The sequence below is a fragment of the Sceloporus occidentalis genome, unplaced genomic scaffold (genome assembly GCF_023333645.1).
Source record: "Sceloporus occidentalis isolate IW3139 unplaced genomic scaffold, rSceOcc1.0.p SCAF_10, whole genome shotgun sequence".
NCBI lineage: Eukaryota > Metazoa > Chordata > Lepidosauria > Squamata > Phrynosomatidae > Sceloporus > Sceloporus occidentalis.
In genome coordinates, this window is record NW_028316990.1 from 9,220,068 (window position 1) to 9,234,186 (window position 14,119).

The 14,119-nt window shown below is 43.5% G+C and overlaps 1 protein-coding gene across 3 annotated transcripts in view; it reads left to right on the plus strand.

The window, feature by feature from the left end:
• The window catches only part of ANKRD11 (ankyrin repeat domain 11), a 173,260-nt gene that overhangs the window by 137,203 nt on the left and 21,938 nt on the right, over positions 1 to 14,119 (plus strand). For all 3 annotated transcript variants that reach the window (XM_089477103.1, XM_089477104.1, XM_089477105.1), the window contains one exon: positions 13,884 to 14,054. In XM_089477103.1, the coding sequence (XP_089333229.1) occupies positions 13,884 to 14,054 (171 nt within the window). The remainder of the gene's footprint in view (positions 1 to 13,883; positions 14,055 to 14,119) is intronic.

Sequence of the window (14,119 nt, forward strand, 5' to 3'; positions counted from 1 at the left end):
TATTTTTCGGACTTGTTTTTTAGTTTTTCAACCATAGTAAGTTTGTCAAAAAGTAATCTGGTTTAAAAGGAAATACTACTGTATACAGTCCCCTCCTAACTTGCGGATCTGGGATCCACGTCCTTGAATACCTCCGCTATCTCCAATGCTTATGGGCACTGGCCTGACAACTGTGGGAAACCTGATGCAGAATTTTGTGGGAGAGGGTGGTGCCAATGCTCTTACAACTGTAACTTTCAGTGATAGAGCAGTAATTTGCCTTGCATATGACAGTGGTCCCTCCACATTGGTGGGGTTAGAGGCACAGGACCCATGTGAAAATAGAAAAACTGCAAATAAAAAACACCCCTGATTTTTTACCTGAAATCTCTGGGTCCTCCAGCACAACTCTGTAGTCAATATCTGCCAGAAGATGACCATTGAATTGCACTGGAGGACCTACAAATGCTTGGAGAAGTGTTCTCCCTAGGAATTTCTAGGTCTTCCAGTGTGACTTCTGCTGAGTGTTGACCATAGAGTCATACTGGAGGAACTGGAGATTCCCTGAGAGAACATGCTAATCAAATTGGTGAATAATCAAATCCCCAAAGATCAAAGCTTCAAATGTAGAGGGCTGACTTTATATGTAGTATAGCACTTCATATGTATAGAGACAGCCAAATGAAAATCTATATCTTATCTTGGAGCAAACAGCTACAGAAAGTATGTGGATCACATGGCTAAAGATTTTAGATTATGTTCCTATGTTGTATGTCTATATAATTGCAAACCCACAATATTTTAATAGTTGATAGTTGACCCAGTTGATAGACATTTTTAGTTCAGGAAAAAAAATCTTATTTCAGAACAGAGAACCACTTTTAAGCCACCGATTTGAAATTGTGTTGGTTTAAGTCAGTCTATGCTGCAACTGTGTGTAAAGGTGTTTGTTTAGTGGTTTTTCTGAGTGACCAGTTCATGAGATTGTCAGCTGAAGTCAGTCTCTTTGAGGAACCGCAGGAGGACTTAATTCATTTCCGCTAAGATTTGAGTATACTGAAACTCTTAAGAATCTGCATTTTGGATGAGCAGCCCAGCATGCTTGTTAAAATCCTTTAGCTTGCAGTCCTTTTTCCCCCCGAACAGTGCAGTCTTTTGACAAAAATGCCAGCAGTCTCGTTCCAGTTTCTCTTTGGGAAATGACGGGCCTTTGAAGTTTGCTGAATGTTGCTGTTGCTTCTTCTCTAATAGACTTAGCTTGCTTTGAGCATCAGCAAGAATGAATACAGGTTGAAATATAGTGTACAAAAAAAGAAGAAGTGGAAGCTGACACTAATAGATAGGCGGCTGTTTCAACCATTTGTATTTGGGAAAGAGAGACTTTTCCCCATCCATGGGACTCAAGGTGGCTTTCAAAAACTAAAACAGGTACAAGTAAAAAACTCACATCACTAAAAAAATAAACAAAGGTTAAAATATAGTTGAACTACCGTCGAGGTTGTAACTATAGCTGACACTGTTGGATAGGTCCAGAATACAGAAATACTGAAGAACAGATCCATCTTGGCAAAGTACTTTTCCATATTGTCTTTGGGTATCATCAAACCAGAAGGCAGGCAGAACACCCAACTTGTACCAGATCTCTTCTGCATTTTTTTTTTGGGGGGGGGGGTCAGAGGTCGGCCTTCTTCTGTCATTCGCTGCTTTTCTAGGCAACGAGCCCCAAGCACTCCCAAAATAGTTTCACGCAGCTGTTTTCCTGACTTCTGAGGCTCAATAAAAGGCATGGGGGCCTCTCTTAGCAAATTGCTTGAGCCTGAAAATGATCTCCATCTAGAAGACACATTTTCATTTGACAATTGGCACACATTCAAAGAACTGATCCATTTTGCTTCCTCTCTGTATTTTCTCCTGATCAGAAAATGCACCCAGTTTTGTTTACAGATCTTGGTGAACCAGGGACCAGGTGAAAGACTAAGGCAGAGGAGGGAAGGGATGCCTGGGAGAAAAGACTGAAGCTCTGGATGCATTCAAAGATAGGCAGAACCAAAGAAATAGTCCAGTCAACAAGGGAAAGGTCTATTTCAGGGGTCCTAATAAAAGGGATTATTAGGGGTCCTTTCTAGAGTTCAGTTCTAAAAGCTTTGCCCCCTCATATATCTCTAATGTACCAATATATCCCCCACCTTGATTTCCTCTCCTTCTCAGCTCAAACAATGTTGGGGGCTCCTTGGGTCAGAATTCCCGAAGTAGGGCTTCCAGTCAAAGCAAGGTGAAAAATTTGGGTATTTTCTTGCCTCCTGATGCCTGGGGAATTTGTGATGGAGACTTTTTTGGTCTACCACTCTCCATTTTGTAGGTAAGAAGGGAGATGGGAAAGATGCCCAGAATCTCAGAGCAAACCAATGACAAGGTGAGAAGTTAGGCCCAGTCCCTTTGCTTTTATTGTTAGCCACCAGATTCCTTCCTGGGAAGGATGCGAATTTAGCATCTCCCAGCCAAAGCCCATCTGTCTAATTCCAGCATATAAAAGTGAGAGTGCGGAAATCTCTTCAGTTTATTTTTATCCCTATCGATTGCAGGCTTCTAATGTTAAGTGTTCCGTGGAGGAGGAATTTTCTACAGTTCCAGAGTTGGTAAGATTAAAAATGTAGCATCCTCAGACAAACTTCTCTGGCATCTATTTTTTTCCTGGGGGTTGGGGCTTCTTCTGAGAACCCCGTAGCATTTGAGTAATGTTAATGAAAGCATTCCTGTTCTAATTATAAACTCAGTTTGCAAGGATACACAGAAAACAGCCCTTCAGCAATTATTAACCTTCTGGTTCATTTTGCCTGTGTTTCACAGAGATGTCTCACGTCTTCAATTGGAGGCTCTTGCTGGGATTCTGTTGGGTTTCTTCTTTTACCCAAGTAAAGAATTTTATCTTCTTTTGGAAATGCTAACTGTGTGGAAAAATTCTTGCTGCTTTTCCGATTGTCATCTCTCTTGGCTTCCACCACAGTAGTTCTTTCTGATCTAACAACTTTGCTGCAGCATGGATGCCCATACAGGAGTGTGTGTGTTTGTATGTTTGTGTGATGGGTTGGTAGACTCCGATTCGCTTGTGTGTCAGTTTAGAGGTTGTCCTATTCTTCCTTCAAATATCTTGAGGCATGTCTTTCAAATCATGGTGTTTAAGAACATGTTTAAATATGGACCTCTAGCTTTTGTCATAATCTTACTAGCCTTTTTTCTACCTCAGATTACACTCGTCCCTCCATATTTGCGGATTTGATATTTGCGGATTTGATTATTCACAGTTTTGATTAATATTGTTCTCTCTAGGAATATCTAGATCCTCCAGCGCAACTCTGTGGTCAACTTTAACTAAATGTTGCACTGAAAGACCTAGAGATTCCTAGAGAGAATACTCTTATTAGGCCTATGTAGCTCCTCCAGCGCAGTTCTATGGTCAGTGTCTGTCGGATGTTGGCCACAGAGTTGTCCTGGAGGACCTAGAGATTCCTAGAGAGGTGTCCTCTCAAGTAAAAACATGGTGTTTTTGTTATTTGCAGTTTTTCCATATTCACGGGGGTCTTGCGTCCCTAACCCTAGCCAATATGGAAGGACAAGTGTATTTTCAACACACACCTTGTATATTCACGTTTCTGCAGTAAGGAAGTGGTTCACGATGGCAAAGATTTTTATCTCTGAAGGTGAAGACTAGCATTCTCAAGATCACAAGTGAGCCACATTTGCTTTGCTTCCTCCGAATGGCTGCTCTTGTACCAGCTGGACCGATGGAGCAGCTGAGGCACATAGAAAATGGCTTCTGTAAACCCAGTATCAATAATATTCAGGGAATTGATAAGGATGCCCAGCATACTGATCTTGGTAACGCATAAAGCCAAATCTCTTCAGGGAAGTGAGCCTCTTCCAGCCTTGTTATTGTTGCAAGGACATATAAAACAGGGTCCTAGAGTCAGAAGGCACTATTCTAGTGCGTACTTAACTTCTCAAGTAAGTATGGATGCCCAGCCATTACCCTGTAGATCAATGGTTCTCTACCTTTGGCTCTTCTAATGTTTTGGACTTCAACTCCCAGAAGTCCCAGCCAGCTTGCCCAAATGAACAGGGATTCTGGGAGCTGAAGTCTAAGATGCCTGAAGGATCCAAGGTTGAGAACCTCGGCTGTAGATACATTTCCCAAGAGTCTTTTCCAAGTGGCTCATGCCCCACTACCATTAGTCTCCGTAGATGAGAAAGAACCTTTTATAGCTTGCTGTGACAAATCTGACAACACTTTGGAGATAAAATCTTTCCCCTCCACCAGGATAGCCTTGTTCTCTATGATTCCAGGTATAGACCTTGTGCTGAAAGCAGGTGTGGGGTAGCCTAATAAACTGCGGCCCAAATGAAGTCTCACGTTATCTTGGCTTTCAGCAACTGCTTGCTCCAGGGTGGTCTGTTGGCTTTGGTTAGATTTTATGCATGTAAATGGTCATTAAACTGCCTACTGGGTTGCAGAAGTCAACTGAAGGGAAAGGTTGCCCGGAATAGGATGGTTATTAGTGAGAAAGCATTGCATTTTTGGAACATCAAAGGAAAAGGGGTATAAACAGAAAACCATTACCTGAGTCTCTCTCCTATTGTAGTTTCAGTCATATATGCAAAAAGGAGGGGGATTAATAAAAGAAACCTAACCTAGCTCTTGCTGTGTTTGAACAGAAATCTTTCCCTGGATTATCTAAATGGCTGCAAATAGAGGGGAAATGTCCAATAAAGAGGTGGCTGGCAATGTCCCCCCCCCCCCCCCCCCCGGGATTGATGCAGCAAGGACTATATACAGTCTTAAAATTTTCTCAGAAAAGGGGTTGTAAGGTGGGGAAGCAAGGCTTTGCTGACTGACAAATTTTTAGAGCCTGCGAGGCTTTAAGGACGTGACAGAATTGAGTAATGTCAGATAAATAGGAACACAGGATGCAGGAGGTATTGGAGAGAGCAGCATGCGTCTATTGTCTTTGCTTTGTTCCAACGGAGGGAAACAGCCAAGTGTTCTTCTGGGGTCAGATGGCCACTCATTCTGCGCACAGAGGTATTTGCAAAAGGGCTGGTTGCTCTGACAACAGGACTGACACACACACACACACACACAACCACAAGCAGTGGGTTCAGGGATATTGGCCATTTCTGCTATTAGTAGCCTTGTTCTTATAGAACTCATCCAATTTAGTTTGCTTTTGTTCAAAGGCATAAGCAATGCAGGGCCAACGGAAAACAGTACTTGAGAAGCACTCTCATAAAACCCAGACTTACATTAAAAAAATATGGAGAGGGCCAGTCCAGCCCTTTGCTATCTTCCTACCAGATGCACATGTCAGAGGATGAGGTGAAGAGAAAGGCCTCCCCTGAATATCCCAAAACCTGGGCAGGCTTCTCTTGGAGAGTGCAGTCCTTCCCATAACCTAGACCTGAGCTGTATTTTACAGCCGATGCATAATGAAGCCCTTCTGAGAAGGAAGATTTAGCAGTTTCCTGCCCACATCCTCTGCCAGATACAAATCTACTATGGCCTGTATTTATTTTTTTATTTTTTTTGCAGCGTCACCCTGGTATGATCAAAGTTCATATTTTAGCAAGAGAACTGATGCTATGATTCATTCTTATGGAAGGGCTGTGGTTGCAATACCTGGTCCTAGTAATCTGGTCTTTTCTAGGTTGGCAGACGCTTATCTCATCTCCAAATGGCTCATGGCCAAGGCCTAGGTAAGCACCGAAGAGCTCTGGGGCCAACCAGAGAAGGCGAAGAAGTATGACAGATGGCATATGGAATATTAACTGTGTGTGTAAGATTTAATGTTCAGTAATGGACGGAAGCATGGTTTTTGAGTCAATGCGTTGTTGTGGTTTGAGCACTGGACTATGACTCTGGAGACCAGGATCAAATCCTCACTCGCCCATGGAAATCCACTGGGTGACTTTGGCCAAGTCCCTCCCTCTCAGCCTTGGAGGAAGGCAAAGTCAAGCCTCTTCTAAGGCATACAACAACAACAACGACAAATGGAGGAAAGTACTATCTTGTGCATTAATCCTGAGAGTGGCCTGTGCTTATGTCGCAAGGAGCCTTTCTTGATTCATTTTGCTCACCTTCCTTGCTTGGGGTTCAGGGGCTCCACATTGATCTCCAGTTGTTTGTCTTTGTGGGGCAGTTGGAGGCCTTCTCTCCAGCCACCTTGACACTATTTTCAATTCCCAAAGGCTTTCGTTTCCAGAGAGAGCACCATCTCAAACCTGAGTCACTGAAGCACCGCTGTTCCCGAGAGGCCTTTGGGTGACTCCACAATGACTTCATTGAGAAGGCAGCCAGACACAAACACAACCATGTGGTGCCCCAGCTCACTCCATCCATTTAGGATGGCCCTTCCACCACGACTGTCTTTGCCTCCAGCAGCTTGTTGAAATAAAGCCATCAGCAGGAGGCAGAAAGTCAGAACATCCTATGCTGTTCCAGAATTGGGACAGCACGCCATCTCTCAGCGTGGCACCTCTCTGCTCTCTCCCTAGTTATGCTGTATGCTGTAGGGAAATATTCAGTGTTTATCAATTGGAATATGTCACAGAAGAGGAGAGTTGCTGGCTGAATTGACTGGTGCGGCTCTAGTTCGCAGTTCCTTGCATTAGTAATGTACAGCCAGGGAGTTTGGTGCTTCTGTGGAACTAAAAACTTCCCCAAAGAAACACACTGCAGTGGACCCTCCATATTCACTGGAGTTAGGGGCACAGGGCAATAAAAAAACATTATTTCTTTTTAACTTGAGGGAACAGCGCTCTAGCAATTTCTAGGTCCTCCTGGGCAATTCTGTGGTCAGGATCTGCCAGATGTTGACTATGAAATTAGGATTATTGGTGAGGCGCATAAGGAGAAATTACCTATTAAGTCTGGTTATAGAATATCATTTCCCCCCCCCCCCCCCTTTCCTTGTAGTTAGTAAACAACACAAGTTGAAGCTGGTGTGTGTGTATTTGTGGGTTACGTTGTTCCTTTGCTTGGCAAATGTGTGGTTATTATTTGCTTGTTGGCAGCGACCGAGATGGCATTCCATTCTGGGGCAATCATATGCTTCTAGCATTGAAACTGCAAGACTGAGTTGCTGGGAAAGATGACAACCCCCTGCCACAAGTATGCAATGCTGGGTCTCTGAATGCTGCAGGGATTGTTGGGGCACTGTAGTGTTGTGGACAGCTTGTGTGGTATCAACTGTGTGGAGCAACTGAGGTTTCTCCCCTTGTTCTTCTGTTCTGTAACCCTTTAAAACTGTTGTCTGGTTCACGAAAGCAGATGCCTCAATGAAGTTGTCTGTAATGTGCCACAAGCCCTTTTGTTTGCGAAATAATTGGGCATACTTCATTATAAATAGCCTTTTAGAAGGTGTATGCACCTCTAATTGGCTGACTGTGAAATACTGTCTGTTCCCAAAACTTCCATTAATGGCAGCATGCCACCACCTCAGGTACCGGTTTATTTGTTTGCATTGACTTTGAACATGGGGAGACGTTGAGCCTGGTATGCTTATTGTTTTCATGGCTGGCCAACTGGAGACCCATGGATCATGGCAACCCCCACCCACCACCAGGGCATTAAAATGCCAGGAAATGATTGATTGTGTCCTGTTTTCACCTCTCTTTAGGAATGCCAGGCAGTCCTTGACCATAGAAGATTGACTTCTTGGTGATGGTGACATTCATTCTCTACCTTCTAAGATTCACAGGCAGGCTGGAGGATGCATGCCATTTTCCCCAGCCTGTTGCAACCATGTTTTACAGTCTCTGAGCCAATCTGCCATACTCTATAACAGGGGTAGGGGATGCTAGATTCACCTACCAAGGCCCTTAGGACAGGTCCCATTCCCTCCCTGAATCCTTGCCCCTCAGGTAGACAACTAGTGAGCAAAGCCAAATTCATTGGGAGGCCAAGGTGGCACCAGGAACACCTTCAAGTAGCACTTCCCAAAGGCCCTGGCCATCTGCCTCCCTCTCCTGTCAAGAGCGTTGGTTACCTAAATTGCTCCAAATTAATTTTCTTAAGGGAATTATGTCATTAGCTTTCTGAGAGTGCCAGGGTAACATCTGGCTGGGATCTTTCTACCAGGTCCGAGAAATTAGATTCCAGGATGCTAGATTAAAATTTACTTTTATTGATACAGCAAAAGGGATTCCAACATTTACACAAAGCACACACTCATACAAGAGCTAACAAATAGAAGGTAGGTTAAAATAGAGATTGGAAGGATGGAACGTAACATTACCAACACAGATACCAGAAGTCCAGATCAGAGGGAAAATCTCAAGGCAATTGGAGCATTTTGATATCTCCGTTCTTATTACAATGTATATTATGACATATTATATACAATGCAAATAATAATAATAATAATAATAATAATATAGAATAAAATACAATATATATTATTGTATAATATACATTGTATATGTATGTAATATTATTACATATTAAAAATACAGTCAGCAGCCTTCTGCTCTGACCAGACATGTTTACCATAAATAAGAAGGGCTTTGCCGGCAAAAAGAGAGCAGAAGGGAGTTTCTTAACCGGGGAATATCCACCAAGGAGGCCCTTTCCCATGCCCTGTGTCCAAGCAAAACTGTGAAGGTGGTGAGTGAGAGAGAAAACCCTTCCCCAAAGATCATAAGACTCAGCCCAGGTCATGTGGAGAGATGTGGGTTTCCAGATAATACAATTTGTCCTAAGTGGCTGAGTTGCATTCCTGTTTCTCTTTGCCATGTAAGCACACTTGAGACTCCAATTTAGTGTCAGTTAGTTTCAGCTTGAGGCTCCTTTCTTAGCCACCAGCATTGACCAGTTTGAGACCTGCTTACATTGGCTCTGTTTGCACATAAGGCTTTGCATTGTGTTGACAGAAGAGCCTCCATGAACCTGAGCAAAGCATTGGGTGCATGTGCTGCTCCCTCTTCAGTGTAGTTTACATTTAAACCTCCAAAGAATCTCAGCTTAGCATTACGTTTGACCCAGGAGTTTGGGTTAAAACCGTGGTTGCACAAACCGGCTTTTGACCCCATGTTTGAAGCTGAGTTCTTTGAAACCAAGATCTCTGATTTAAGACCATGGAACCGAGGTGTTTTGAATTTGTTTGTTTAAATAATGCTTATCCAGCAGAGTTGCTCCTCTACATAAGGGGAAGAGAAGAGGAGTGTGTGAACCCAGCACTTAATCTGGGTTCATTGATATCCATGGTCCACTGCATTAACCATGATGGTGGCATTAGATCTCACCTTGTTTGGGTTTGAAGTTAGGGGAAGGGACTCCTTCGCTATCTGTACTGTGGAGATTTGACAAATTGTTATACTGTAGGACTCCAGTTTTGTTTTGTTTTAAAAAGCCAGATACCTTGAGGTAGCAATCCAGGGGTTTCCTGCTCATAGGAGCAGCATTCTTCCAGCCCTACTCTGACATCGAAAATCCTTAATGGTTACCTCCTGCTGACAGACACAGACTTGTTAGGCTGGACAAATTGTTAGAGGCAAGGAAGCCTCCTTGGTTGGAAGCAATTCATTTCTAAATCTTAAGAGTGCAGTAGCAAAGATTTTAAAATGTTTTCTGTTAAGTCAGCATGATCAGTTAAATAATTGCATTTCTTCTTAACTTGCAGAACGCATTTCCTAGGCAAAAATGTTATGTTTTTTTTCCGTTCCAAAAAAGAGCACCTCTGAAGGACCATAGCAACTGCTTGGATTTGAGAATGGCTGTCTGTGTATCTGTGCACTTCATTTGGGCTTCTCGGGGCCATGTCTGCCTGCCTTTTCTCTGAACGATGGCTAATGGGGCTCGAAGTGGTCCAATGCTGATGTCGGACAAAACCTTCTGGCACAGAGAGCCGTTGCTTTAGCTAATGCTTATGTCACTCACCTCCTAAGCCACTCAAAACAAGTTGGCACCAATGTGTCTGGTGTAAGAACAGTGTGGTGTTTGATGTGGTTGTATGCCCCCCCCCCCCCCCCCTGAGCCTTAAATCACGGTTTGTGTTAAAACTGTCTCCATTAGGGCATGCTCAGAGGGCTTCTTTTACTCCTCTGCTGCCTCGTTCCCTGAGGCTTTTCTGACATATTCTGGTGTTACTAAAGCATATTTAGGCTTGTCAGGGCTAGGCTTTTATTCTGCCTGGCATGGAAAAAGTATTAGGAGGAAAAGCTCCATGGAAAACAGTAATGTTTGCAAGTGGATCATGTGATGTGTGTAACAGTGACGGTGCCTCTTTTTTCACAAACCATGAGGAATGGAGACACATATGTTTTCTTAAATTTATGAGTCACACTGTACAATTCCTCTTTGCTCACTTGAGAATAAGATCATGGATGTTGCTGGAGGTCTAACTAGGTTTGTGATTAAATAAATCTGTGGCTTATCCTGCAACGGTCAGTCCATAATCAATGTATTTTAGGATGCAAAGGAATCTTGGAAATGGAAAGAAAGAAGGTTGTAGCATAAGCTTTCACAGACCGAGTCAGATGTATGGAGTGAAGGGCAGAGCCTGTGCACAGACATGTATACTTGTGAGTGAGCAGGTAGGGATGTGTGTGTGAATAGTAGCAGAAATGCAAAACTTGTGGGTATGATGATGATGAAGTGACAAGTTCAGTTTTAAAGATGGTCATTGGCGACTAAATAAATAAAATAAATTGGGAGGAGAGATATTGCCTAAAGCAAGATGAGCAGATAAACTACACGAATGATGGAGGGAATTCTTGGAATGTAGTATGATGCTGGCTGGGAACCAGAAGGGAGTTGTGATAAAATGAGGTGTTAACTAGAATTATAGAGTTGGAGGAGACCTCAAGGGCCATCCAGTCCAACCCTATTCTGCCATGCAGGAACTCACAAACAAAGCATCCCTGACAGACGGCCATCCAGCCTCTGTTTAAAGACCTCCAAAGTAATGTGCTCCAATGTCAAACAGCTCTTACTGTCAGGATGTTCCTCCTAATGTTGAGGTGGAATCTCTTTTCCTGGAGCTTGCATCCATTGCTCCATGTCCTCTTATTTGGAGCAGCAGAAAGCAAGCTTGCTCCCTCCTCAATATAATAATAATAATAATAATAATAATAATAATAATAATAATAATTTATATGCCACCCAATCACTGGGAATCCGGGAGGTTTACAACAGAGGAGATAATAGACGGTTCCCTGCTCTCAGGCTTACAATCTAAAAAGACACAACACAAAAAGAGAAGGGGATCAGGTCCAGCATTCTTCTTTTCCTCTGAGGCCTGGACCAAGGCAGATGGACTGGAGGGGGGGCTCTTTTTCTTAATTGACGCCGGCCCGATGGTGCTGGGCCTGTCCTTTCACTCCTTCTAAGGCCAGAAGATGACAGTTGGAAGGAGGGAGGGGAGGGCTCTTCCTCTTCAGGCCCAGTGGTGTTGGGCCTGCCCTTTCACTTCCTCAGTATGACATCCCTTCAAATACTTAAAGAGGGCGATCATAGCACCTCTTAACCGTCTCTTCTCCAGGCTAAACATACCCAGCTCCCTAAGTCTCTCCTCATAAGGCATGGTTTCTGGACCCTTCACCATTTTGGTCGCCCTCCTTTGGACACGCTCCAGCTTCTCAACTTGCTAATATGTATAGTGTGTATATAATATGTATAGTGTGCCAGAAAACCATTGTCTCTGTTCAATCCACTGCCAAATGTACTGGAGTTTGCAGATATATCCCAGTTCTCCTGTTTCTTTCCTGTTGCCCTTTGAAGTGTTGTTATTGAAGAACTGCTGTTCTGAGGTCTTAGATGGAAAGACTGAAGTGTTCTCCAACTGGTTTTTATATATTCCCATTCATAAAGTCTGATTTATGTCCATTTATCCTCTGGCTCAGAGACTGTCCTGTTTGCCCACTGTAGAGCACTGAAGGGCAGAGGATGGCACATATTACACTAGACTGAGGATGAGCAAGCAAAAGTTCCTCTAATATTGTGGGTTATGTGATTAGGTCCTGACATTAGATGACATTTCCCAAGTCAAAGTGTGGGCAGAGTTGGCATGTGGGTTTGTGGCAAGGGCTTGGGCCATCCATGTTGTGTGTCCTTCTCTAAATAAGTAACTATTTGAGATTCGGAGGTTGTCTGTAGACAAGTAAAAGCCATCCACCAAAATCCTTTTTAGAATGCTAGGCTACAGCTTTCTTGTTTTTGAATGCACATTGTTTTAGTTATTTTGTCCTAATTTATACTGTGAGCTGCTTTGAATCCCATTTTAGGGGGGAAAGTGGAGTGTAAATTCAATAAATAAATATGCACACTCAGAGAGGAATCAACCTGAAAATGCTTCTGTGCATTTTACAATTACAGTTCATTTTTAAACCCTTGATGCAGTAAGCACAAAACCTTTGCTGAATCCGGCAACCGTGTGGGATGTTGCAGCTACGGACTTAAATGACCAGAAAGAGCAGCAGTGTATTAACTTGCATTTTTAGTGTTTGCTATAACAAGTTAGCACCTGAACAAGGGGCTGAACCTGAAATGGGCACATTAATTTTCAGGGGTTATGGAAAAACATAACGGTTCTGGAGAGGAAGAAATTAGAAAGATGCTGAAGAGAGGGAAATCTAATCCAACTCCCCACTGGAATCTACAAGGAGCCAGAGGAAGAGGAGGCTTAGGAAAGAAAACGGGGCAGCAAATAACTTTGTCAGGTCTTGCAGTGGGGCAAGGGAGAGGGCTGGAGGTTAGTCATCCATCCACTCCTGAAGGCTGCTACTGCCATGGGGCTCCTGAAGATGTTGGCAATGTCATGGGTCTGAGAGAAGGTCGCCTTGTAGGCTAATGAAGTTTCCCATTCCTCCAAGTCAGGGTCACAAAATAGAATGCACCCCGCTTAAAACAGAAAATGGGGCGGGTGAGCAGCCATTTTGCTCCTGGACAAGGAGCACCTCTTCGAGTTCAGTTGGTCAAAGCGGAAGCTCCTCAGTGCCAGAAGCCTTTTCTCCCCAGAATGAATGTGCAGTGACACAACTAGCCCTTTGCTCTTGAATGGGAAACAAGGCAACTGTGTGTGTATGTTGGTTTTGTCTTATTGTAATGCCGCAGCTCTGTATGCAGAAGGAGCAGCTGTGTATTCTTTATCTCAAGAGCAGCTGAACTGCCAAACAGTCTGGAGCATACCTGTGTGGTTTATTAACTCCTGCTGTGAGACTGATGCAACCCTTAAAATAGGGTGGCCTGAACAGTGTAGGGAAGGAGCGCTTTGGAAGCCAGACACCAAGCAGGATTGACACCACAAACTACGGGGCGCAGGAGTAACACACGCACACAGCCCTCCCAGTTTTGGAGCAGCACAACCTCATTTTAACCTGTCAGTAAGCCCTACCAGAAAGAACACACCTTTCCAGCCCAGTGCAAGGGAGAGCTTACCTGTATGCTTTTCCTGGCTGTTTCAAAAGAAGATGAAAATGCACTGACATGAGTAGACCTCAAGGCCTCGCCATCCAGCCTTAATGCTTGGATTTTTTCATTTCTTTTGCCATGCCCTATTTTTTGTATCACCTGATCTGATGAAGAATCAGGCTGGCATCCGTGACATTTTGGTTGGTCCTAATAAAGGCTTTCCTTAGCTGTGAATTTTGTTACTTTATTCATGTTGTAGCCTCTCTTGAGCAATATTTTTAACAGTGGAAAGAGGGGTATACTTTTTTTTTTTAAGCCTAAAACTTTTACTGTGGAGAGTCTTAAAAGAATTGTCTCAAGAGATAAAGCTCAAAATCTGTTTCCCACTCTACTGTGGGGCTGGGGCAAACTCTGCAGAAGAAGCCTTTGTTAATAAATGTGCTTGGAAAGAGTTCATTTCAGTTGCAAAAATGATTCCATTTTGTCCTGTGTCTTGATTTCACAGAAAAGCAGGGTCCTGAGCGAAAGAGGATTAAAAAAGAGCCTGCAACTCGGAAGCCCAGCCTCCTCTTTGGCATGGGGCTTTCAGGAATCCGGGCAGGTTATCCACTGTCTGAGCGCCAGCAGGTTGCCCTTCTTATGCAGATGACAGCGGAGGAGTCAGCAAACAGTCCAGGTGTGTAAGCAAGACCATATGTGTTTATTAATGTCACACTAGGCCTTGTTGTCCTCCCTAGAGCT